The sequence below is a fragment of the Struthio camelus genome, chromosome 15 (assembly GCF_040807025.1).
Source record: "Struthio camelus isolate bStrCam1 chromosome 15, bStrCam1.hap1, whole genome shotgun sequence".
Taxonomy (NCBI): Eukaryota; Metazoa; Chordata; class Aves; order Struthioniformes; family Struthionidae; genus Struthio; species Struthio camelus.
Genome location: NC_090956.1, coordinates 18,755,342 through 18,782,990, shown reverse-complemented (window position 1 = coordinate 18,782,990; position 27,649 = coordinate 18,755,342). Strand labels below are relative to the sequence as shown.

General features: G+C 48.2%; 1 protein-coding gene across 6 annotated transcripts in view; it reads right to left on the bottom strand.

Annotated features, from left to right (window-relative positions):
* Positions 1 to 25,107, bottom strand: part of MGRN1 (mahogunin ring finger 1) — a 61,608-nt gene extending 36,501 nt beyond the window's left edge. For 5 of the 6 annotated variants that reach the window (XR_011134645.1, XR_011134646.1, XM_068908123.1 and 2 more), the window contains exons 1-4: positions 24,920 to 25,096; positions 15,992 to 16,110; positions 12,781 to 12,869; positions 6,419 to 6,565 (exon numbers count right to left, since the gene is read on the bottom strand). Coding sequence is in view for 4 of the 6 variants with exons in the window: in XM_068908123.1 (XP_068764224.1) it covers positions 6,419 to 6,565; positions 12,781 to 12,869; positions 15,992 to 16,110; positions 24,920 to 25,007 (443 nt within the window). In the remaining 2 variants the exon portion in view is untranslated. Of the gene's footprint in view, positions 1 to 6,418; positions 6,566 to 12,780; positions 12,870 to 15,991; positions 16,111 to 24,919 lie in introns of all 6 variants that reach the window. The other variant, XM_068908122.1, reaches the window with a different exon arrangement.
* Between the last annotated feature and the right edge of the window lie 2,542 nt (positions 25,108 to 27,649).

Here is a 27,649-nt window from a genome sequence, read left to right as displayed (position 1 = left end):
CATTCCCTCGGGGACTGCTGTCTGTATGGATCAAAGCAGGCTTTGGCTGTAAAGACGACTTGTGCCTAGCAGAAAGCAGCACTTGCCTCTGATTTCTTCACACAGAAGAACTCTCTCTGCACAAAGAATTCAAATTAATCAGAGCCCACGGCCAAAAGCAGCAAGAGCACCTTTCAAAGGCCCTGAATAGACAGAGGCTGTTAAATAACCAAAGGAGTATCTGAGTGCCTCTGTCTCTGCTACGCAAGTTTTAGTGAAAACAGCCATGCACGGAGCTACACGTTTCATTTGGTGAACCAACTATTCAAATTTCCATATGCAGGCAGAATATATAATCTTTTTTAGTGTCAAGTCCACTGTCAGCTTACAGGACCATGGTAGGAAGCTTGCAACGAGCATAGCCGGCATTGCAAAACAAACAAGGAAATGAGACTTTAATAAAACATTCCAGTACACCCATTTGTGCATCAGCAACACAAACAATACAGTCCTGCAAAGGACAAGGGCTAGCAGAGCAAAACTGACCTATTTTCACTGTGTTTTCACTTTATAATGAGGAAGAAGTTTGGCAAACGTTGCTAGCAGGAGGAAGAGCACTTCTTTTTTCTAAAGAGCATCTGAAGAGAACGATCTTTTCGTAAGAATGGACGGTGAGACTCCCATCTCTCAAGTCATGTTTAGCATCAGCTCCTGATCTGCCTGGATTGCTCACATCTTCAGAGTGCTTGGCTGAGTTTTAAATGCTTCCAGCTACAGGACTGGTTTGCACTTTTTCCCCTGAGGAAACAACCACTGCTGTCACGTTATAACCAAGAAACCCTTCCCGCTAGTCAGCAAGTTACCTGCAGCTGGAAAATCCCTGGGCGCTCTCCCAGATAATAGCGTGCATCAAGGAATAGCGTGCCACAGGAGGAAGGGATACATTCATAGACACCCAGAAACAGAATATGAACTTCCTTGCAGCCTCTTCCAGAAAGCAGAAACATACCTATCTCTTAAATCAAAGAAATCTAAGGATGAACCGGCCCATGAACCAGCTCTGCAGGGGAAAGCAGGCTATTAGCTGTAGGCCCTTCGATTATTCTACAGGAACTGCGAAGGAGTACTGTTAACCCTACAACAGAAACATGATGCAGAGTATCCTCTCATTTATCTGGGGAAAAAAAATCACATGCTTATGGACAGTTGCTGCTGATGTACAGCTCACTCACCTGCACGCTACGGCAGAGATTCTTATACTGCTAAGCTAGGACCATCCTGGCCACCCGTCACCCAACCCTTGCACGCACATCACCTAAACCTCTGCACCCAGGAATCCTCCAAGCGCAACAAAGCCAATCAGTCACTAATCCCCCATCCTTAAAATAGCCTCCCGATTCAGCAGCCCTGGCTCTGCCCCATGTGTCCCCTACTGGGGACCCCATCTTTGCCTGGCTGGCTGCCAGCAGCACGGGCCGCAAGTCTCCAGAGCCCCTTCACCGCAAATGCCACCAGGGCTTCTCTTCATTAGCCTCCATCAGCGTGTTTGCTCTCCACACATACCCCCAGGAGCTACCTCTCCGTCTCACAGCCCAGCGCCCCAGATCCTGCTCCCCAGTCCACCTTGGCCAAGTCTAAGTTATCAGCGCCAGCTGAACCAGCAGCATCCTCATCCCTCTTTCATCCGAGAGGGTTGAACCCTTCCTTGCTGTGCCTGCCGATCACCTCCACCGCAGGCATGCAGCTGCCTCTCTGGCTAGTCTTAAAACTCAGTCTCCATCACACTTTCCAACCGGAAATTTCTCTCCATTCGTAGCACCGTTTTGAGGCTGCCGGGTACTGCTTTGCCTCGGTGACACTGAGCAATGTCTCACGGGTGAGCAGTCAAGCAGGTACCGCGGTGTCTGCAATCAGGCTCTTCTCTGCTTTCTACTCAGCTGAAGGGAAGCCGAAATCAAAGAAAAGGCTAACGCTCACACAAGGACAAACTAAGCAGTGCCGCTCCCTCTGAGCGGGGCAGAGCCTCGGGGAGGGCCCTGTCAGGGAGCGTGCTGAACGAGACTGAGGGTAACGGGCATCTCGAGCTGTTTGGAGGCAGGTCACCGCCAATTCTGCGCCGTTCAAGAGACTCTGCACATATGCAGCTTTCTGGTCTTTTTTCTAATTCAGATAACACACCAGCTGCCCCTCCGAGAGCCAGCGTGTTTTATTTTAAAGTCTTCAGGCTCACTACAGGGCAAAAGATATTCAGATGGCCAGAGTTGCAGATACCTGCTTCTACAGATACCCGCACTGGCACCAGACAGTGCTGGGTACTTGCCCGAGGCAGGAGGCTGCAGAGGGGAAGGCAGCTGCACAGCCACCAGCAGCCGCGCGATTGCTTCCTCCACGCTTCGCTGGCTGGCCGCGGTCGAACAGCGGTGGCGAGGCAGCTAACGGCAATACTCAGAGCTCGGCAGCTCAGGACAAGAGGCAGACAGCGGTTGGGTGCTCTGCGTTCCCAAGATCTTGGCTGGGGAGGAGTACAGCTGAATAAGCCTCCCAGCGCTGTTACCTGGGACAGTCTGCCAAATGCTCCTTGGAGACAGGTTAGTACAGGCAGCACAGGCCTATACCGATAAAAGCCACCAGCTTTTAAAGGGAGCCCAAGCAATTCTTCGAGGAAGCTTCCCTCTTGCAGAGGGAAACGCTTCCCTTTGGTCACAGGGACAAGTTAATCCTAACGACAGGCACACAGCAAGCAAGACCATGGGAGCGTTGTGATTCTCAGAGGAACAGAGGCTCTACGACAAGCAATGCCTCTATGCCAGCTGAGAGCCCCCTCTCCTCCTCATTGGAGCCCACTCCAAATTTCATGAAGATAACGATATTCCAAGCAGGAGTTTCGCATAAGCAGGAACGCTGATACTATCAGGATCGTGAGGCAGATCTTTCAGCAGAGAAGCAAGAATAACTTGTTTAGCGCTTTTAAAGAGCCATGCTGCAGGCTGGGTACTAGGAGGAAATTTCTGCCTTTGACAACTGTCCAGAAAGTTTCTCCTGTTTTAGGGATTAGCATCTATTTAAAAGAGTGGGGGAAAAAAAAAAAGGGCATTTTGTTTTAAAGGAAGTCTTCTTCCCAATCAAGTGCTGGATGCCACAAGTTTGAATTTTTAATTTATATACAGAACAGCAGTTGCACATGCTTGCTCCTTGAATGTAGATGTTACCATTGAAAAAAACTGAGAAAAGAAAAAAAAGTACCAGACCAGGCAGGGGGATGATGCATTCCAATTAGTGCACTAAAAATGCAGCCCTCTCCATTTAGAGCTCTAAGAATGCAGCCCAGATTTTTTTTTTTTCCACCAGAACTTGAAAAGAATAAATCAAAGTAATTATAGCACTGCCCTTTCAGAATTGCTTTGCAAAGCTGAAATCAGAGCTTCAAAAGGTTTTTACTAGCAGCCAGCAAATCCAGAGAAGACTACTTCAGGCAGCTGTGCTAGCCCCAAGACGTGCTTCATGAGCCACTTCCACATGGAAAAATAGCCTGGGTTCAGTTAAAGCAGCTTATAAAGTCTATATTTGTGTCTCACTTCCCCCAGCCCTTATTACCTACCACATCTGCATGAAATCAGGATCATCCCTTCCAAAAAGTTCACTGGCTACTAGTGCAGAGTCCTGCATCCCATACTTATATAACATTTATTGCCCAAGACCTTTAGAGCAGAGATAGCTAGATTAATTTCCCCATAATGCAGGAATGACAAAGTATGACTTACTAAGTAAAAGGCCAAGTGATGGAAGCAGGAGCAGAATCCGAGTGCTTTGACTTTCAACATAAAAGCTTGCTGCACTGATGGGGATTTGCTGCCACCCTAACAGAACAACACAGTACCATCAAGCAGATTCAGTCAGCAAGGTAATGATTGCCAACTACAGATCCTGGTTTCATGCCGAGGCAGTCAGGGTTCATAAACAAAGGCTTCTTCTCAGCCATCTGAGCAGAGATCCATGTCGATGAACCATGGACAGGGTGGATAAAAAACTGCATATTTTAAAAATACTTTTCTTTGAAGTTGAAAGTTATGCTAACCTTCAGTAATTCAATCTAGGAATTGTTCAAATTACATTTGAAAAGTAATCAGGTAGTTCATGTTTGCTGCATAAGCTTTAAAGAACAGACAATGGAACTGGTGACAGCCACTGGCTTAGTGCGCGGCACCAAATTTCAGTAAACTACACTTTTAAGTGAAGCAGAAACTGCCTTTTCCTCCTCCAATCAAAAAAGAGAGTTCTAAGAGGAGAGAGCTACTAGTTACAGCAGACTGAAAACACACCGTGTCCAGAAACATTCGTTCTATTCAATAGCTAAAATGTTTCCATGAAATAATCATTATTAAAGGCAAAACTTGTCCTAATAGTCTCTTAGGAGTCCAACACAGCGCAGTTTAACCAACACTGTTAAACTGCTGGTCTTGGGTTTTTAAGTTGTATTTCAATCCCAACATAGTTTGGTTCAAGATACAGGTTTTTAAAAGTCATTTTTACAAGGAAAGAAATATTTTTTGTCATTATAATACAATCAAATGCACAACTAGGAGTCTGAATAAATATATTTTAAATTAAAAGCATTTTTTGGTAGAGTTATGCTCTTTGCAAGAAGTAGTACAAAGTTTGATATGAAGCTTATACTGAATTGTAAATTGAGATGTTTAGTTGTTACCAATAAGGGATAAATAAGTTCTCCTTCAAGACGAGCCAAAAAGTGAATATGCAAAACAAGATTAAGTCAATGATTTAAAACAAGACTTGCTGATTTAAGCCAGAGCTGAAGACTGGCAAGGTAAAGACATCCACCCTGGCCATAGAGACTCTCTGTTCTCCCCATTAGCCCGTAGACGGTTTCCTTTTTAGGTCAAAGACAAGGAACGCTCTGCAGGGCAGCACAAGGGAAACTGGCTACCTGTCCACGTGGTACCTGTATTAGGAAAAGAGGACTTCAATCTCCAAGGTTGCCATTCCAACACCTTCACTAGCACTAAATTCACAGGAAACCTAAGGACCTAAGAGACAGAACATGGAAACTTTATCAGGATTTCTAAGGCATCTTCCTGCATACAGCCCTGCTCAAGAAAATAGGAACCCAAAAGGAAAAGGTTTTTGGAGTTTGTCAAGAGGTATTTTTTCAAGTGTTTAAAAGGAGTTAATTTAATACCTTCCCCAAAGTAAAGACAGCCATAGACTTCAACAGAAGAAGAGATGAGCCTAAATCAAAACCCTGGATCAGGATATCTTCCAGTTTGGAGGAATGCACATCTGGACGGGAGCATTGAGCTTGTCTCATTTCTAAAAATAAACTGTTCATTGATCATTTTTTTGCCTAAAATTCACAAGTGATTTTATGATTTGCCATACATATTTCTCTCTGATGAAATCTCTGCAGATCACTTAAAGCATAAGTTTACCTTCAAATCAAGAGCACAACTGCAGAAGCACTCAGCGCTACTTGTACAGAGCTGCTGATCAGCCAAAAAATCTGTAGTAAGGGACTCCAAGAGCTTCTGCAGCCTGAATATTCATGTATTCATAGAAGAAAAACAATTCTTTGTCTCCACGGTCACTGGAAGCCTGCAATAACGTCCCTAATGTGCACCTAATTCCCATGGGAAACAGCAAGTTTCAGGCACCCTAACTCTTAATACAGAGAGGAAACCTTTTGTAGTCCTAAGGGATATAATGCTGACTGGAACGGTTTAAATGTGCTGATTTAGACAGAGCTTTATAACAGGCTTTGAAATCTATCTGGATGCACTTTCAGCATACGTGAGGAAGACTCAGATCACACTTTGACCATGCTTTCCACAACTAACCAAAGGTTAATGTGTACCTGGCAGGAAACAAATAGACAGGTTTCCGGGCAGTAAATCCCTCTGACAGTCATCTCACAATAGCCTGTTTTGAGATGGTCATTTATCCCAGAAGGGGCTTTGGGTTGGCCTCAATTCCACACAGACCTACTATGTAAATCTCAAACTGGAACTTCACTTTGCTGACCCATGCTCCCATCACAGGCAGCACACAGAAATCCAGTGAATTGGGTGACCTGGAAAAAACAAAAGTGGAATTGGGGAGGGGTTTGCTTTTATCGACATAGAACATCTCACTGACAAAGCATACAGCTTTGAGTTCCTCTCCTTTGTTGCACGCAGAACGGTTTCCCCACACACAAAAATCAAACCAAAAAGGGAACAAGAGAGGAAGCTGGCTACATGAGGGACAGAAGTGAAAGTAATATTCAAACCTATCAGAATATATAAAACAAAACGGAAAGAGATGTCCCTCTCCACCATCTGTCGCAGGACCGCCCTCGGGGTGATTAATGAGAGAGATGTTTCAAAGAGACTTATCACCTGAGAACACCTATGCCCCTCCAAGCGCCTGCAAGCCCGGGACTTACACTGCCATGCCACCAACAAACTCCTCCGTAGCTTGGCAGTAGATTGTGATGGCAACACGGGCATCCGCATCAAACGTGAATTCCAGGCTGTACAAGACTTTCTGCTTCCCATTCTCCTCAGTAGGGCTGTCAACATCATCTTTATACCTGAAAAACAATGCCAGAGGATTAGAACACGTATTTATGAGATATTAATTAGTCATGAAGTTCACTCTGAAAGTCGGGGCAAGAGTACTCCCTTCAATCTACTTTGTGTGTTCTGGGCAAGTCAGTCACCATGGGCTTTCACAACGCCCAGGAGATTTCTGTTCTTTCCTCTGAGGAAGGTTCTTCCAAAAATTTAGCTGAAATTATGAAAGCAAATTATGTAGCAATGCTGTTGAGGTGTCTCTCAGTCTTACAGTGCCAGGCCACGGAAAGAGCCAGGAAGTTTAACTCTCAAATGCTGGACCTTTAGGAGGGGAAACATTCTCCCTCAAGTGTTCGCATTATGCTCAGTATGTAGACTAAAACAATCCTGCATGAGCCTGAAAAATCTAAAGCTTGATTTTTTTTAGCTGCACAAATGAAATGGTGAGGAGTTCCAGGTGCATGACAGGCAAAAAGCAAGGTGCCTGTAATCCAAAGAGCTCCTAAAGCTCAGCAGAAGGTACCTCCAGTCTTACAGGGAAGATGGTATTCAGATCAGAAAGCACCCAAACATAGAAATTTCAAATACCTTTAAAACCATCAATCAAATCCATGCTGCTGCTAATAACTGAAGTTTGCACACGTTTATAATATGAATAAAAGTTAACACATTCAATTGCACAACAAAGGCATGATAACCAGGAGAAGAATGAATCTATCTGGTTTTTCAATGAACATAAAGAGGAGTCATAACTCAGATTTGGGCTACTGGACAGTTGGATCCCACTGTGTGATAGTTGTTCACCACTGCACGGTATTACATTTTCTCCCTCTTTCCTAGAAAAAGAGCAGGCAGCAAATTCAGAGAGAGAGGTGGAATGAGACAGCATCCAGGGCAGTGAGCCACGGAGCGCCAGGAGTAACCAAGGGGACAGACAGATCCTGGAACAAGCAACCAACACAACATACCACGAGAAGGGTTCCCCTGCCTTGAAGCACACAGTGGCAGATAGAAAGGACACAACACGATGGCAGAAGCAGATTCTCTTACATAAATTCAAATCCCTCTCTAATCCTGTAACTATGGGTACCGCAGTTCACGTGCTGCACGAGACTGGTGAATGCAGCAGGTTGCCTTTCAGCAGCGTACAATGACACTGGATTTGCTGCCCAGGCCCAGTCTAACATGCCTTCAGTATTGCCTTAATTGCCAGGAAGCCTGGGTCAAAGCCAGACAGCTAAACTATTCAAAAGAAAGCCTGGCACCATCTCCAGCTCCACAGTATCAGCAGGCCTCTTTCTTCATTAAACAGCCTCAAGGAACATGCTGCGCTATTGAAAATACTCAGAATTGAGCTAGACATACCTCTATAATTCAAACTAGAAATTGTCAAGGGAGCCCATATTTACCGAGTTCACCAAGAGGTAGTAACCGCTGCCTAGCTGAGAAGGTTACAGCATGAATTCTGCTTAACGATGCACTGAACGAGAAAGAAATGCTCAGCTTCAGTGATTCAACGTAGAAGGTGCAAAATAAAGTTTAAGAGCAGTATAATCAAATACTTAGCATATACACTTGTACTAACGTAACCTTAGTGCATCGGTATCACTATGGCATACTTTTGCATTCCTGTCTAGAGGACTTTGAGACCTCCAAACAAGACTTTTGCCAGAGGATCACCTCGGTCAGAACAGTTAAACAAGCTCAAATACGCCCGACGTGCTAGGACAAAAAGAACAAAACCCAAGAGCTGACAGTCTAAACAGCTGCAGCAACCTGTATACAATAGCCAGAACAGAGCACGGCAGTATTTTCACACATAGGGTAGAGTGCTCGAAAGAGTAAAGTCATGGCACTTTGAGGCTGTGAACATGAAACGCTCTGGCCAGCTCAGCAGGTTTTCCTAAAGAACATGGGTAACTATCTCTTGCCATACTGCCCTCCGTTGATCCGAGGCAGGCAGCGAAGGACAAGGCGAGCAGGATCTCCAGGCTACCATACACTTGCCGCTTCTTTCAAAGTAGGGCAGGGAAGAACCAGCACTCCATTCTGGGCAGGCACTGATGAAGGCTAGTTCATAGATCTATATCTGTTGCATATAGGTAGGTATTAAAATAGAGATGCGTGGCCTATACATGAGTCACGGCTCAGCAGCTTCGCACCAAGAGAGCTAATACCCATAACAAGGTGGGAGACCTGGCGGAGGGCTGGTCACACAAAAGCAACATGTCAACAGTAAAACCATCTTTTGTCTTTCAGGAAAATCATACAGAGCATATAGGTTCCCAGATCACCCTCCAGCTCCCAACCTCACCTCTGGATCTCCCCGCCAGCACACAGAACCTGCTCCCATTCTTTCAAGAAAAAAAAAAAAAGAAGGGGTTAAACCTAGACTAGAATACATCGGGTAACCACTGGATGGTCACAATAAACTTGCATGCCTGGAGAGAAGTTTTCTGGAAGCTGCATCTGCTGCAGAGAAGTCGAGCCAGAGCCCCGCGTGCCTGGAGCAGAGTCACTGGAGCAAGGGGCAAAGTACACGCATCCAAACGCTGCCAAGCACAGCAAGGCTGTGTACACACCTACCTATCGTAACAGGCCTGTCGCTGGGGAAAAATGTAAATGTCAGTCCTATAATGAGCTCTGGTGAGAAAAGATCGCATGGGTGGCTATGCCCGCTGGTTGCAGGGCTGAGACAAGGGAGGACTACTTTGATGCATACTTTGAGAGGCACAGAGACATCTCACATTCCACCTTATGGTGCAGGAACGGTGGGGTTTAACTTCAGGGGAGTAGCAAGACAAAGCCACACGCTTTGCATTCCTTCCATCGATGCAACGGACGTGGCGGACAAGGAGGTGGCTCAGGAGTTGACAAGAGCTCTTCTGTGCCCAGCTGCACCTGAAGTCTACAGTGTACATTTAGCGAAGCCTTACAGTGCTGTGAAGTGGCCACGGACGCATGCAAAATTTAGCACCCGGTGACTGTGCTAGCTGTGCCTTTTGGTCATGCACGCAAGTTAATAGCATAGCCGTCACAATCACATACACAGAGCAGAAGAGATTTGACCACCTTTGAGAACAAATAGCTGATCCAAAGTTATGACGAGAACGACAAAGCAAGATGACTAAGGGAGCTGAGGCCACTTGGTCTGACATCAATTCTGGGCAAAACAATGGAAATACTGGAACTTTTTGTTTGTCTGTTAAAGAATTAAAAGATAAAGATTAACAGCAGCCATGACAATTTTACAGAAATAAGTCTAGTTGAACCTGATTTCATCCTCTGAGGAGATTAAAAAGCCTGACCAACAACTCAGTAGACATGCAAGACAGATTTTAAGTATTGCTCAACTTAGTATCAAGGGATATATTCAATGGAGATATTCAAAACCCGTCTGGATGTGATCCTGGGCAATATGCTCTAGGTGACCCTGCTTGAGCAGGGAGGTTGGACTAGATGATCTCCAGAGGTCCCTGCCAACCTAAACAATTCTGTGATTCTGTGATATTTTGATAAACGCATTACAACAGTGCTAGGGCAGACAAAAAATGAAGTAAGAATTGGCTGATACCTCACTCAACATTCGCTTTTGGGGGAATCCTCATTAAAAGGAGGCTTCCCTAGCTGGAGGCTCTGCAAAGATCCATATGCAGTTTAACGCTATTCAGCGCCGCAGAGCGGGCAGTCCCAGCACCCTCACCATCACCACCTCCACTGTGGGATGAACCATCCCAGGGACCAAAGTGAGCCCTGCTGTGCTGAGGAACACGGCCTGGTGAGGGAAGAGAAAGGACAGCTCTTCTCTCACTCACAACTGCCTCCCCTCAGTCCCCCATCATTTTTGTCCAAGGTGCTCCCTGGTCTCAGTACTCTTGGCGATACTGTTGCTACTTTGGACGCATTTCCAAGCTGCTACAGTTCCTGACTCCTCCAGCGTTTTTGTTCCACATTGCTCTAAGTCCAAAGCTCGTGCTGAGGCAGAGAGGCCGACCCACAGTGGAACCCCTCCATGAAACACATCACCTCGTGAGTCAATCTTCCTCCTGCAATTGGAAGTGCCTTCAAGGCAGGAGTAAGCAGCCTACACCAGCCCCATTAGGTACTTCAGCTTTGAAAAAAGGCTTCCAACCCAGAGCAAGGAGAGGGGCACAAGAGAGACACAAAGCCATCGTTTTCTGTTAACGGTAACAGCAAAGCTCACGCTGCCCTCCGAGGTTAACACAAAGTCTCATCCTGTCAAGAAATCAAGGACTCGTACAAGGCCTCCAAGAGTCAGAACTTTAACACCAACATCCACAGGTTTATTGCTTCTCTTCAAAGCTGCTGTAAATATCCAGGATTTGGCAAAGCTCAGAAAATTGTCCAGCCAGAGCACGGCAGAAAGCCCAGAGCGGAAACCTCCTCACATTCCTCCATACAATTCCACACTCTGCATTACGGATCAACAGCCTCCTCATAGGTAAAGAGTGAATTTTCAGATAAACAATCACAAGAAAAACAAAGGCTTTTGGGGACTTTACTGTGAGAACCTATCTTACACTTCGGCACTCAGCTCAATCTCATTTTATCCGGGGAAGGAGATGGTAAAATAGAACTCAATTAGTCCTAGAAGGAGTCTGCAAGCCTCAACCATCAGTTACTATTAAGCCAAGGTGGAGAGGGTACAAAGGGTCTTATACATAAAACAAGGGAAAAAGGAGACGCCTCTAGTCCAGAAGGGCAGAAAAGCACAAGACAAAATGTGCCCTTGGGGACTGTCAATTAAATTTCCATTTTGGGTCTGCATCAGCATAAAATGAAACAGAATAGTGTCAGCAGTGAGGTCATTAGCACCAATACAGCAGCAGTAACACAAGAAGTCACGTCACGAGGCAGAGAAAGAGTTGATAGCACTGGGATTTATCGGAATGCAAACCGAGACACCATCCAAGGTACTTGGACACCACGTTATCAATAGTTCAGCTTTACAACTCTGCTGGGGAGTACAGGATATGAAATCACAGAACACAGAACGACAGAACCGTATGTACTAACACCTGCTCATGCCTGCATTCACAGCAAGCCCTTTCCCAATGAAAAAGCCACTTCCCATCAGGCTTGGGAGAGCACTATTTATGTGAATGTTTGAAAGGAGAAGGAAATACCCTTTCCACAAAGTCTGGGAAGAAAACAAGATTTTTTTTTCTAGAGAAGTAATACATCCTTTTGCTAAAAAAGCCAGGCAGCATTCAGAACAGTTTGCCAACGGTTACTTCGGAAGAAGCTCTCCCCTCTTTTCCTGTTCAGCCAGTTTTAAAATCACAGGTATTGCTCATAAAAAAAAAAAAAAGTCAGATAAAAACAGAGTTTCAAGTCGTTATGACTCAAAATACTCGCATTATGCCATGCTCCCAGGCGCACTTGGGCCAAGAGTGGAAGCTGGCCCCCTGCCAGTACTCCAGCCCTGCACACCGATTCAGAGAGAGACTCAAGGATCTTGGAGAAACGCTCTGCCTGGACATCTGCCCAGCTGCTCAGACCAAAACAAAGCACTGTGTGCTATGCTGGGCCCCTGTGCTTCAGGCGTCTGTTTGGAAGAGGGCAGCCACAGGCTGAACTGTTAGTCATTGCATTTAACCCATAACTCACATTTGTGCTAATGCTATTTTAGATCTCAGCGCAAAGCAGTGAAAGGTAGGAGATCTCTAAGATTATCCAGACCTCCCTCCCCCGTGCATGGGACACGGGCCATCTAAACACATGCATAACAGCAAAGATCACCCTGCATCTTGGCAGCAGGAGAAACGTGATGCAGTTTCATTCAAGACCAGTCAGTCTTCCTGGCCTGCGACTTGCACCAAAATCAACTACTTCCTGGCTTTTCCTTGCACAAGAATGCAGAAAGGAATTTGTCTGTAGGGTTTATTGACCAGACTAATACCTTCCACTCATGCTAATAATACTATGCAAGACCCAAGACCACAGCTTTTTGTTACTGCTCTAGTCTGTTCTGTAGAGACAGGTACATCACCGGTCCTGTTTGGAAATACAGATTGCCCAGACCTAGGGAAAAGGAGCGCGTGAACTACCTGAAAGCTCCAATCACATAGGAACACTCAACCTTCTGGACACACCCAGCAACAAGGGTCTGGGACTCAGGTATTTCTCCAACACCTTACCAAATTCACAGCTCTGGCTGCCAGATCACAGAGTTGGGGGTGGGAGGAAAGAGTTCAGGCAAGAAAGGTACCTCACAAGACGGAGAGAGTCTTTGCGGATATTCACCAAACTTCTCAGTGTCTTCACAGGCTCATGTGGAGCTGGAGTTACATAGGGAAACTGGAACAAAAAGGCAAATAATTGTCTTATTATTATACTAAAACAGATAGCAGCACATTACCTTCTGCACAATCTACCCAAATCAAGAAACATCCACCTACCTTTAAACGTGCTCATTTCAACAGCAACTGCAAACAACAGTAATAGAATATTCTGTTCATGATAAATTGAGTGGGTTTCAGAGTGCAAATCCTGCTCCGGCCCAGCAACAGTACATACTGGGAGTACATACTTTAAAAAGGGACACTTTCATATGGTCTTTCACTACACTCCAAATTTTCAACCTAGAAAGCCTTGCTCTCACAAGTTTTTACTTCCACTAAGGAAACCACCTCCAGCTTGAACAGAAGAAATGCAGCTCTTTCATGTGTGTTACAGCATGCAACAGTGATCTGACTGCTAATCAGCATGCAGAAGCTCTGGATTCCCAAAGGAAACCTCTTCTATTCCAAAACAATGGGCCAAATGCTCTGGAAAAGACGAGAAAAAAAAAAAAAAGGTGAAGGGATGGGGGCCTCATTCTATTCTACAGCTAGAGACCTTCCCTCACAGATTGTCCTTTAAGTAAAGGACAACCAACACTTAAGACTGTCTGTAGCTCTCTGTACTGCTCACAGACTCCCCAGGGGGAAATGCAAAGGAAACTGCTTACTTTGGCAACTGTAACCTTTACAACTGCAGAGCTGCCCGCTGGATCTTCCCATCTGCTCAGGAAAATCCCAGGCTGACACATCCATTCACACAACTGCCAAGTTTGGTTGGTGCTCCGACCGGAAACACAGCCATGCTCCAAGCCACAGCAACAGGGTGACACAAAGATACAGAGCTACAGGACGGGCTTTCAGGCAGCAGGTTACTCTGAACGCAACTGGCAACAGTGCCACCTCGTAGCCTAATTAGAGTTGGGCTCCTTCAAGCACGAATCCACTAGGAGCTCTGTAGTAGTTCTAGACCAGCATGACTGACGCGGAGCAGAAGTATCAGGGACTACCAATATACACATCTCCTCATAAAAGGAAAACCTACTAAACAGGTAGCCAAACGCTGCTGCAGCTGGACTTTGGGGCAGTCCTAGGACACAACCCTTCACCCTTGCCCCCTCAGGCTACAGGGGCACATTGTTGGGGCAAGATCCAGAGGTTGAAGGAAAACTTGCTGTTTCCTGATCAACATTAGGAAGCCACAGAAGACCCCATGCCACAGTCACAGGACAGATACGTCCAAAAGCAACGGAGAATTCATGGGGCAGCATCAACTACTTTCTTTGCAGTCTGACTGTTCAACACCATGGTTGGTAGCACTACTGTACGCAGAGCGATCAAGACCTCAGCTACTCCAAAGCGAGGACTTGGCCCACTTCCAGAAAGCAGTTTTGCTGCCTTGTGTTCAAGTGTCTTTTCTTGAAGATTAATCAGAGCTGCCAAAGGGCATTAACTTTACATAGGAAGGCTATGTACCACAACAGCCTCCCTCTCTTAAACCTATTTGGCAAACCTCCCACTGTGCTAATAGCATTCTCACCCACTCCCCCCTGAAGAAATGATGAAATTCAGTGCCAGGATGCCTGCAAGAAAAGCCAGGCTGAGACAGGCAGACAATTTAACTTGGAGATTGCCACACGAGTCCTGCAGCCACAGGCACACAGGATAGTTAGGTAACAACTGCATTTTCTGCTTTCGCTGGAACGCTGTGCAGCTGGCAGTCTCATCACACCAGAGCAAAGGAGAAGAGGTCAGCTTTAAGACACTGTCCTGCAGAGGCCCTGTACGCAGCCATGGCAAAGGGTGTTCTGCGAGCATCCCCACACCTGCACAGGACCATCATGTCCAGAACAATTTCCAAGTAAAGTCCCTCCTTCCTAATTTTGTTGCTCATCTGCCCTTTCTGCTTGAACAGGAGCTCTCCGGATTCTCAGTTATCCTCCCCTGCAGAGTTCTGTTATCTAACCGTGGTAGGGCAAAGAGCAATGGCACAGCCTGAGAATAGCTCAGAGAAGAGAACATGCTCAAGAAGCCTGCTCGACAACAGTCCAAACTCAAACATCAAGTCATTCTGCCTTGCTTTCCTCTACCTGTAAAACAGGGATAATACTGAACTGCCTCTGAACGCTACTGGCATGAACTAATTATCATTCATGGCTTTTTTGAAGATGAGAACCATTACATCAATTTTTCTTTTTCATGTATTTGAACCTGCAGAAGCTGCTAGGAAAATAGCTGGTAAAGCAAGCACCTCTCTTCCCTTTCCTCTCCTGCACTCTGAAAACAGCTCCAAACAGCTCCTACTCTGTTACCTTTCGGTCTTTCTAGGCAGTTCTGAGATGCAGGAGAAATCCAAGGGAACACTTGCAATAGAACCCCAAAGCCAAAACTCTGTCCCTCATAACAGGGCTATCCCTTGTTCATACCAAAATGACAAGCCAATCTCTGGAGCAGGCAGCTTTTCACAGCCTCATAAGACATCTGTGAGCCCAAAAGTACCTTCATGTTCCAACTGGGAAAACTTAAGAAGAGACTTTATGAGAAGCCCACCCGCGTCACAAAGCAACCAACAGCCAAGACAGAACGGGTATGTCCACCACAAGTACTAAGGTCTATCTTAACGCTGCCCTAAACCCGTACAAACCAATCATTTATACGGAGAACACCTTGGATCGAACATCAGCAGGAATCCAGTCAATGTGCCCAGGAGACCTATGAAGTTCAGGGTCAGACAGCAAGGCTGCTTCCCAGCCTCCTTATCTCTGCAGCATGTTTGAAGCTCACTCAGCCAGGCAAGTCTCATGCAGGAAGTCCACCAGAATTAGCCCCACAAATCTGTGCTCCTGAGTCCCTGCCCTTCTCGCCCCACTTCCTTTTCTTTCTGTCCTAAGTGAAAATAAGCCTAGAAAGGCAGAACACAGCTTCTCAGAAAACTCTGCTTACATCTGAATAGCTAGCACAGCCTGCAAGCTGTGATATGGGGTGAGGGAAGGTTCCTGCACCTCACACTGGGATGACTTTCCCCAAGCAGTAAGGCTCCCTTAGCTCTGCACCCTTGTCCAGTACAAGTCTTACAGCAAGATTTTGCAATAAAGATAGAAAAAAAAAGAAGCGTGAAATTGTCAGAATAGAGGAACTTGCCTGAACGGGTCTATTCCCAAGGAAGTTTAGATCCATGTTCTCCCCAAAAAGGTAGCCCTCAGGGTGAGGGGTGTCAAACTTCTCGCCTCCCATAAAGAAGTGACTTGCAAAGTAGTTTCCTGGAAAAAAAAAAAACACAAGAAACCAAAGAAATCTAAATGAGTGCATCCTAGAGAACAGCTGGTTCGTGCAGTTTTTAATTTGCAGCGTAGAAGAGTGTAAGATGCAGAAAATATCTGCTAGCACACGCCTTCCCTGCACTACCCAGGGCCACTGCCAACAGCAGAAGCAGGAAAAAAAAAAAAAAAAGAAAAAACCTAGAATAAGTCATTACAGTGGAGATAATTCCATTTTAACTTGTATTCTAGAAAGGAGACAGGGAAAAGTCAGAGTTGATTCCTCCCAATATTGTTCAATTCTGATGGATTTTTCCCCCTTGCTCCAGCTTCAAGCGCGAAGTGCAGACCCATAAACACCATCTACCTCGTCAGCCAGAGAAGGACACGACTCCTTTCCATTCGACAATCGCGAGTCCTGCATAGCCGGGGGGGGTTCCTTTTGGGTAACATTTGCTCTCCCTCCTCTCTTTCACTCCCATATTCCAGGGTTGAAACCACATGAAATCTTTCTGGTGGGTGCTAGTGACAATATGCCCAGATGCTGAATTGATTAAACATAGATGGTTCCAAAGGCAGAAACAGAGACGGCTGTAAGAGGTAAGCTGCGGGACCGAACATACTTAACTTCGGCTCGGAAAGCTTCACCAGGGACTTGCTTCATTCACCTTCTCGGTGGTGCACTGAGGGTACAAATTTCAGGAGAGCAAGCATGCGCAAGATCATTAGGATTCTGGAGTACAGAATTAACTAGGAGTTAACTGCAAGATCAAAGCGAATCTGTTCAGTTGTACGAGAGCACTATGGATGTAGTTTCTTCCTAGGAACCAGTCACTTTGGGAAACTGCTCTCACATACGCATTTTACAGAGTTACAGTTTCAGAGAAGTAAGAATCAGGACAGAACTAAAAAGCCCCATCTAAGCCATTTCCCTCGACGTTTCAGAGCGGGGATTTTTCACGTGCATACTGAAAGGAGTGAAAACATACACTCACTTCTCTAGGTGCAATGAACAGATAGCATAAAGGGTTGGGTTTTTTTTTAAATGAATCCCTACAGAAGCAGTAAATAATAATCTGAAGGGTTACAGAAACATAATTTGGGCAGGATTTCAGTCCCTCTAGCTGGGAGCAAGCATGATTTACTCTGAAATGAAAGGGCTTTCATAAACAGTTCTGCTTTTTCCATTCAGATTTTTCCTTTATGCTTCAAGAAAGGCTTTTCCTACTCTGCACAGATGGTACCGCTTTAGTGACGAGCGTTGTCCACTGCTGAGCTCAGCTTACAAGCATGCAGATGTTTATGTTACAGAAACATGTCCTCCTTTCCAGATACAACAATCAGCTTCCGCATAGGTCCAGAATCTACCTAGTATCAGGCCCATAGCATAACAAAATTTAGGCGCTTGAGATGACCGGGAGCCTTCTCCTACCCCTCCCCAGAAACGACAAGATAAAAAGCTAATCGGCGTACAATCTCCTACCAGAGTTGGTTTGATACAGATGCGCCAACTGAGAAATACTGCAGTGATTTATACTTACACCAAGGTTCAGAAAAGCATGAGGAACACAGATTCAGGAATTCATTTCACATTTTACGTGGGTCAAGCAGGATTGTGTTTTGGAGCATTTTATCTGATTAACTGTGAAGAAAACGCCCATGCAGGATGTTTCAGAAACGCAGCAGCTGCTTATCTGGGATCAGAGTCACACAGCTCCCTCTTCACTCTGATTTGGCATTCTGTGAATAAGCCATCTCGGGGTTAGGTTCACCTCCACCTCGCTAAGTCTGTATTTACGTGCCATTCACATTCACGTCAGCGTGCACAAACCCCTCCCCGTGCTCCAAGGAAGCTGTAATCACCATGTCACAGCACTCGCAGATCTCTACGCCACAAACGAAGAGCAGGGCTTTTCTGTAGAACAATTCTGCATCCTACCCCCAGAGGACTCGCAGGCCCAGTATGCAGAGGTATTCGCTGCCCGTTGAAACGCAACATTTTCAGGAGGACAGTTATGTAAAAGAACATCACAAAGTAGTCTCGCTGTCACCTTGAGATGAAGAGGGAGACAGCCTCTCTCATACGACTGCAATGACACAGAGGTGCACAAGTAGCGTGTCCAAGGCACTGCCACGTTATCTTTGCTCCATTCAAAGCTGCTTTGGGGAACTCTAACAATTACAAATTGTTAGGATTTTCCACGACTACACACTACAGCCTGCAACTCAGCACCATCTACCTAACTGCAAATCAGAGCTTTAATTCAGTATTCAGACCAAAGGCTCCTTTCATCAGCCTATCAAGTCACCTCCTTCACGATGCAGTTGTTCCCCAGAGGTGCCTCCTTCAGAAGCATTCACTAGATCCTACCTTGCTTAGATTGTGATATTTCACAAAAAGCAAAGCCCAGCCTCAGAAGTGTGGGAGGACGTTGACATTAATATATGCAAGATGCTTGGTGATACAGGCTTTAAAAATCATCTCTAGGTACAGGCAACAGGCTGCATGCTGTATCCCACCCTTGAAAAGAAATTCCAAGCCAGAACATGAATTCATGTTTTGCACTTGGCCTTTCCCTTTAAAATGGCCTAAGAAAACACCGACAGCCAGAGACAAGCAAACCACGGGACAACCACCGCTCATGCCAAACGCCACATCCTTCGCTTTGCCTTGGGCCTGCTGCTGGAGTTAAGAGCTCACCCGACCAGGCATGAAGTGCTTGTTACGAGGCATGCCTTCCAAACGCGAAATGCAGTCCGTGCAAGTCACAAAGAGCACAGGGCAAATCGCTCCTAGGAGCTCAGAGGGGAATACGCTGGAGCGTAGCACACCCCAGGGCTCTGCCAGGGCTGCTACAGAAACAACTGCTGGGAACACAAGGTCTCAACAGCACAGCTAACAAACAAGAACTGCAGCAACCTGCCTCGACAAACTCACGATACAGCCTGCAGCAGTTAAGAGAAGACGCTCCACCGCAAGCTTTCGGAAGGTGGCTGCTAGAATGACGCATTAAATTTAGAGCTCTCAATATCAGACCAAAGTTATGCGGTACTCCTCTCAACCACTGTCGCAAGCAACTTTGAGCATTTGTCCAAAGCGGAGACAAAACTCTTTAAGAAGAAAGCACTTCTGTAATTATCACACTGAGGACTACAAGGAAAGAGAAGGCTCAAGAGGAACAAACGAGGTTTCCTCTCTTTTCAAATTCAGTTGCCACGTTGTCTTGTTTCTACGCATCTAGCGTAAGACCAATAGGATTTGTAGTACGCCCAGGCGGCTTGCATAGACAACCTCTCCACGCATTAAAATCCTGCTGCAGCTCCATCGGTAGACTCTTTCCATCTCCGTTACCAACATCGCTTTAGGCTCTCACCCACACTACCATGGCTCCTGAACCTCATTCCCACACATCTTGCCAGTCTATAAAACATCCCTGACCTACCTTATGCAGGTGTCGCAAGACCAACTTTTACACAGAGCTCCGTAACTGTGAATGCAGTAGGGAAGCTAAGCACATTTCTCCTTGGCAGGAAAAAGGAAAAAAGAAGAGAAAAGAAAAGCAGAAGTCTTAATTAACCATATACAGAACTGGCACAAACAGAAATCACCTGAGATGAGAACGCACAGACACTCATGAAGAAATGATCGTACACAAACAACGAAGGAGAGAACATGAAAACAAAAGCTAGAGCAAAGAGAAACCGTGTCCTTTAACTAGGTCTTTGCCTTTAACTTTACACCCCAGAGCAAATCAGCATGAAACACAGGAGGCCATTAAATAAAAGAGAATAAGAACGGGTGACACTGCTGAAGGTAACTGAAGGACAAGTGGTAGATGCAACAGGACACCGTTGCGGTGGAAAACTTCACAGTTGCTGGAAAAACACCACTGGAACATCCGGAATGGCAAAGTCTGACTTATTAGTTTGTCTCTCACAAACAAAACTGGAATCCGAGTCTTCTTCAAAGCATCAAATGATATGGATCACACTACTATATATAGCCTAAGACAGGGGTGGGTTTTCTTATAATAAATACACTAGCATCAGGCACCAAGCACACTGCTGCAGTCCTAATTACTTCTCCATTCTCAAAAAGCAAAAGTATCAGTCAAGAGTGAACCTAGCTGAGTACTCCGACTCTTGTCCTTGCTGCGCGTAAGGTTTAGTGAGCAGGAGACACATTTCTGTGCCGGCATGGAGCGCTTGACTCCCCCCACTCTCCCAACATCCATCGATTGTAACCACGTGACCCCAACCTATTCCTAACCCACTGGCCTAATCCTGTAGCGTGCAAGCCTAACGCACAGTCACGATGGAAGAGTGACACACTGCGGGGAGGACCTACAGCAGCCAGGAACACAGAACTCACAGGCAGCTACAAGTTTTTGACCACTGTCAGAAAGCAAAACCTTCTGCTGAACACCAGTGAGTAGAAAAGACAGTTTTGTAGGTCAACAGGAAGAAGAGGCTAAACTGCCAAAATAAGGAGGGGAAAAACAACAACAACAAAACCACCACCCTGCACAGCTGTTATTAAGGTGAGTTAAGTCAATGCTTGGGAACAGCCTAACCAGCTCCCGTAAGCATCCAGGTTAGGAACCCTCCTCTCACTTCTCCCCTGCACTCTTTCCACTCTTCCCTCCTGCCCTCTCACAGGTTGTGGCGACACAGTGACAGATCACACACTACTGGCCGGATACCCACCACCACCAATTCCACGTGCCAAGGGACAGACTGGCAGATCGGTCCTAGAAGCAGCCTGAACCTGTTCAGTCTGAACCTGAGCTAGCTCTGCAGCTGGAAGAGGCATCCCTTCCTCACCCCCTCCCCGTGGTGCCACCAAGAGGGATCACATGGCAAACTGGAACGTGACTCTGAGCTGGGTTAAATATAATCCAGTAAAAAACAGTAAAAAAAAAAAAACATTGCTTTTGACCCAGGCCAGGTGCTTGTGGAGAAGCTGAGAGAAGACAGGAACAGAAGGGACCAGTCAATAGCAGGTGGCAGTGGCTATCACCAGCAGGGTTGGGCTGACGTCCCTACAGAACCACAGCAGGAGTCATGGAGTCACAGCTCCACTGTGCTTTGCACGGTGGGTGAGGAACGAGGGCTACCTGGGAAATACAGGGAAGTATTTCTGTTGCAACGTGAGCTGAGAGACATCAGAACAGGACAAGACGAGAGACTAGGTACAACTAGGGGTACTCTTCTCCTATTTAAAATTGTTCTTTCTTTGATTACAGCATCATTCCCTAACAAGAACAAACAAAAAAGCAGTTCATTATCAGAGAGGAGTACTCCAACCTTTTTTTTTTCTCCTAAATATGGCCAAGGTCTGCAATTCTCCAGCAAGAACCTACTCCAGAGGAGAAAAGTCATCTCAAGGGCATGTGCACCCTGCCCCGCTCCACACTGCAGATGAGCTCACTAGAACAAGAGACAAGCTGACAAAGGAGCTGCGGAAAACACTGGTGCATTGCTCACTGGTTGCTAAAGCAATAGGGGCATCATGCGCTGAGCCTGCATGCAAGAACACGGATTATTGTTTTACTGCTTCAAGCACAGAAGCACAGGGAAGATCATGACTGTTCCTTGTGATTACCCATTTTTAGCCCATTTTGTGGAAGCACTATTTCTTCTGTACAAACTGACAAGACAAACTGGGCCCTCCTCCAACCCTCTTCCAACTGGTCTGGCATCAGCAATACTAGCACAGTCTCCCCGAAGCAAACAAGGAAGGTTAAAAGGTACCAGTGAAGCGGGATTAAAGGAGAGGTTTGGGTGTCACCTTACAGCGTTTCAGCAGCCTCATCCCTGCCATGCTGCAGGAGAAACGCTGCTGACCCACACCCTGACTCTTGGGGGAATAAGCAGGGCATTTTCAGGGAAGGTTTCTTAACTACAAAACTGCACCCTGGTTGCAACAAAGCTGTTAAATGACCTGCCAACACCTAACTAATAACCTTGGCTCATAAGGCCAAGGTAGATTCCACAACAGTCTGCTCCATCTTCCACAGAGCACATGACTGCCACAGCAATAACCACAGCCAAAATCAATAAGTGAGAACTGAATATTCATCGCAGCCAGCTGCGACTCAACAAGGTGCTGTCCCTTGGTACGACCTGGTAAGTAACTATTTCTTTTTATGGGAAGGCCGACATATTGCTTAAATCACAGTCAGTGATTTACCTGCAAGTGATTACCTGCAAGCTGTGTTTACCTGCAGTGATTACCTGCAAGTTGTGTTTATTTCTGTGCAGGACACAATGTCCTTGGAAGGTGGCATACTTGTTCCAGAATGCAAGACTCTGCCCTTCAAAGCGATCTGGATAACAGACGGCACCCGATCAGAGCTGCAGCAGCTTTCCCAGGGATCCACAGTAAATCAAGATCTGCTTAAACCACGATCTCAGAGGGGACAGAACGCACAAGGTGGCAGACGGCCTTCAGTGCTGCGCGAGACTCCAGCAGGCACGTAGCCTCAGGTAACACTCCTTCACCCACACTTCCACCCTTTTAACGGGCAATCGCTGAGCGGCCAGGACACAGCCCGTGTGTCAGAGTAAGACTTCACTGTGTACTTCTATATCCGTATACCCAAGCACAAAAACCAGCCGATGGAAAAAAACAGCTTCTTCTAGTAAGGCAGTGAGTAGCAGTATTAGGCTTATAGGAACGTTGTCGAGTTAGAAATAGTTAGCAATCTTTTAGCCTAAGAACTTTGTGTACTTCTTCCCAGCTTGCTTCGTGAAATATAATCACACACTCACTTCTGGTCTTCTTGACTTCCAGTTGTCAGGTTTTGCGCGAGTCACAGATTTGTATGCAATCTTTCTAGACCCAAGTCAAACGTGCTTAGGACTGTAGGACCAGAAGGGACAACGTCCTTTGTAAATTGAACAAGATCCACTTTAAAAAGACAGGGTTTTTTTGCCATTATAACAACCCTTACTGTTCTGATAATTCAAAGAAGGTTACTGAACATCATCTTAAAAGCATTCATGACCTATTCTTCTGCCAAGATGGTGCTTGAGCTTAAATAGTCTTCTCCCTTCCTGGAGTCAACTGAATCCTTATTAGATAAACTTGAAGAAAGCCAAGAGAAAGTTCTAACCCAAAACAGGCAAGTGCAATAGAAAGTTCAGCCAAATTAATAAGCATCTAATTGCATCCAAAGCCTATAAAGCAAATGTTCTGCTTTTTTTTTTTCTTTTTATTAAGAGCTTCAAAGCGTTAGCTGTTCACTTTCACAAGCACCATAACTGGAATGCTCTTTGGCAGCATCTAGGTCAACAGAGCCCTTCTGCAGTGAACGTGAACATACAAACCAGACCTCAAGCCTATGAAGGGTTTACCTTGACTAGTACATAAAAGTACATTTGCCCTAACCTAACACACCTTGAAATTGTAGTCAAGGTAATTACAACAGTACAGAAAATTGCTAGCAGAGCGCCATGATACAGCAGGTACAACTTAGCAGCCAGCTTACGTCCACCCAGTCACCTCCACAGGGCAAGTCCACCAGCCAGCCAAGAGCCATGCAGAGACACGGGGTATCTAGCTGCTGTGTTCCTAGCAGGGACATGCGTCTTTCCTAGCAGTCCACGAAATTTGTCTCTTATCCCCCTGCCAAAAAAGCAGGTTAGATTTTCTAACAGAGTGCCAGCACAGAGGAAGAACTTTTGGAAAAGTTTCCTCCCTTCCATCTCCTCCACATCATTGTCCTTGCTGAAGGCAAACCTGCAACAAGACAAGGTGTAACGATCACAGGACTCCTCCTGAGACCTTCCACGCCTTCCAGACAAAAAGTGAGGACCTGGTGCCCTCCATCACACAGCTTAGAAGACTTTACAGCCAGGAAGTCCTCGGACACATGCGTAACTCAAGAGGAAAAAAAAGCTATGTTGCGCCTGTTCCTGGGTATGAGGAGACTCAACAGACTGGTGCTCTACAAATTCTTTCAGTTTGCCTGGAAAAGCCCTAGCAGAACATAAACTTGGAAAGTTTTGTTCGTGAATTAGGAGGTAAGAGCATCTGCATTCTCTGATGGCTTATTTAATGAGGAAAATAAATAAAACCCTTTAAACAAGTGGAACCAGGCCAATCTCAACAGCCAGTCTAAGGCAAGGTGAGTCACAAGCCCGTCCTAGTTCCGCAGAAGCGTCACTGCCGACAAATCTCCTAAGTTTTCAGAACTCATCCCTTTGGAAAACAAGCACGCACGTAGGCCACATGAGCCCAGCGGCTCCGAGGGGAGAACGACGCTTTAAAGGGCTAAAGGAGGCGGCTGCGCACGGGCCGCTCCGTCCCACCTCCCACCGGGCCCGACTCCGCTCCCAAGCCCCCGCTGAACGCGGCTGTGGGTCCCCTCCCCCAGCAGCCGGGGCCCCTGCAGGCCGGCGGGTCGCCGCGGACCGGCAGCCGGGCCCAGGGACAGGCCGATGCCTCGGACGCCCCTTCGGGAGCCCAAAGCTTTGCCGGCCGCGGCCAGGCCGTCACCCTCGAGGCAGTCAGGGCACCGAGCCTCAGAGGAGGAGCCTGAGCCTCACGCCAACTGCCTCGCTAGCCCGTTGCATCGCGGGTGCCAGGCGGCAAAGGCGGAGCGAGGCCCGGGGGGGCCAAGCGAGCGGCGCCGCCAGGCCCCGCGCAGAGCCGGCCCCGGCCCGGGCCCCGGCCGCGGTGACGCGCACGGCCGAGCGCCCCCGCCGCCGCCTCGGGCAGCGCTTCCCCCGCTCCGGCAGCGCGGCCCCGGCCGGCCGGGCCCGGCGAAGCTCCCCCCCCCCCCCCGCGGCGGCCCGCCGCCCTCACCGGACTTGGGCGGGTAGCGGTAGGCCGAGTTGGCCTGGATGTCGATGTCCTCCACGCCCGCGATGCGCCGGCTGAGCAGGGAGCCCATGGCGGCCGCGGGCAGGGCGGGCGCGCCGGCGACCGAGAGAAGCGCGGCAGCGGCGAGCGGCCCGCACCCGCGGCGGCGGCGGCGGCGGCGTTGGCAGCGGCGGCGCGGGGCAGGCCGGGAGAGCGAGTCCGCCCGCCCCGCGGCGTACGGCGGCCGCCCGCCCCGAGACTACAACTCCCGGCAGGCACCGCGGCGGCGCCTACCAACAGCGGCGCCGCGGGGGGGGGCAGCGATGCGCGCCCCCATGGGCTCTCCCGGGGCGCCGCGCGCGCCTCTGCCGGCAGAGGGCGCTGCCGCGGCCCGAGCGGCAGCCCGGGGCGGCGGCACCGCGGGCACCGGGCAGCAGGATGCACGGAGAGGACGCACCGGGATGCACCTTGCATGGTGCCTGCCAGCTGCAGGGCAGTGATCAGATGAAGCCCGCCAGCCCTCCGGGCCTCAGCACCAAGCCGTGCCCGCTCTCCGCCCAGCCATGTCCTGCCGTTGTCTCCAGGGCCTTGCTCGCCTTTGGGAAACCACCAGCGCCTTATGATGCACGCAACGCTGCCCTGAGCAGCCAGCCGTCACCATCGCCCGCTGTCCAAGCCATGAGCTGTGGGCAACAGGGCCGTGCTGGAGCCCTGCTGGGATGGGTGCAGCACCCCCCGTGCGGTCCCTGTGGGGACGGGTGCCTGGGGTGAGCCAGCACAGCACAGGCAGGACATGGGGTGGGGGGAACAGCAGAGGTAGCCCCATGGGGGAGGCTGTTGTGGCACCCACGGTAACTCCCAGGGTTCGTCCTCTCACAGAGAATCACACAGGAGGGTGAGAGGAGGTGTCCGAGATCCAGACGTGTGAGCACTCATACGGCAGCCAAGGACTGAAGGGTCCCTTGCATTAATGACATAAGGGCCAGGCCTACAGGATGGAAGAAGAAGCATAACAAGATGCCAGCAGCATCCCAATGCAGAGCCCTGTCCCCTCCAGTGCCAAGACCTTGAAGAGGCCCAGGGAAGAGCACCCCAGACTTATCTTGTTAAGGAAGCTATCTTCCTGCACACACACTATGGACAAACCAACAACACCCATCTGGGGACCCAGATTCCCAGCTTTGGAGCCCGAGATCCCCAAGAGATGCAAAGGAGCTGAGATGCGAAACAGGACCACAGGCATGTTTGACTTATTGCTTAAACTGGCCTCAGGCCAGGGGGCCTGAGGATGCTGGGAAGACAAGATGTTGCAGCAAGCCGAGCCTGATGGCGCAGGAGGATTTTGTGATAGCGACTGATAAGGCGGCGGGTGGGACACGTTGGCTGTAAATACAAACTAAAACGCACCTGGCGGGAACAAGCAAACAAGCCCTAGGTGGAAATTTGCTTCCAGTTAGTTATCACCCTTGAAGGTGCGGCTGCTCTGAGCACAGCAGCTTCATGCTGGTGGGAGCACACACAGCACACGGAGCTGCGGATGGGAACAAATGCTCGGGGTGAGAATAAAGCAGAATCAGACCTTGCTGTACCCAACTGGTATATCCCTGGGAGCATCGTTTTACATGCAGATGTGTTGCATGCTGTTAGCACTCACTCCGTCCTCACATCTTCTCCTAGGGAATCCTGGCTCCCATCAGGCCCAGAAATTAGGCAGGGACTATTGACCATTCCTGGGCACAGCTGAGAATCACACAGGAGACGCTTCAAATTCTCAATGTACCTGAAATCTGATTTTTCCCCATGGCACCACACTGCACTGTTAATGATCCACCCCGGAGCCCTGTGAAACTAGCCAGTGCCATTTGCAAGCCCCACGCTAGGTCTGAAGGGCGAGTGGCACCACAGGAAGAACTAGCCTTGTATTTATTCCCACAGCAGTGGGCTACATCGACTCCAGCCTCCACGCAACCAGTCAGCTGCCCCCCCTTGACCTGTAAATAGGTGAGATAGGAGCCCAGCTGCAACAGGGAAGCTCCGCAGCTGAGCAGGACTCTGTCACAGGTTTAAGGCGACCGAGGGGAAAAGCCAGGGAACTAGAAATGCCCACATCCTACCTGCAAACTGCAAGAGCTGGGTAAGCGGGGACTTGTTGCCTTTGTTTCGGGCCTGTTTCCGTCCTACCCCATTTACCAGCTGAGGAACGCTGCTGAGTGCCGCCCTCAGCGGCAGCGGCCAGGGCGAGCAGGAGTGAGAGCAGCTCATCCCAGCCATGAAAGCCGCAGCCTGATCTGGCTCACGGAGAAACGCACCCCTTTGTCAGCACGGTGGAGCAGGGCTCAGCCCAGGCCCCGTACACTGGGCCTCGCACCGAGCCTGGGATCACCCAGGACTAATGGGGACAGTCGGTCTGCAGCTGCATGTCCCAGCCTCTTCTCTCTCCTCCTCTGCACTATTCACCTGCTTTCCTTCTAACCGCAGGAGCTGGGGACACCTTTTGCGTTTGGAGGAGGGCTGAACGCTTTAGTTGGCTGTTGCAGTAGCAGACCAGGAACTTGCCTCCCCGTCCCTGCAGTAAGAGCTATTTATTACTAGACACATACAGCACCTGGCTCACGGGGGGACCCCAGCTCTGCTGGGGCCAGATGGTGCCTTGGCAATAACTTGTGTCTGGGCGCTGCCCACAGTATCCCGCAGGCTGCCTGCTGGCGTCCGGAGGGTCGGTCCCTCTTTCCC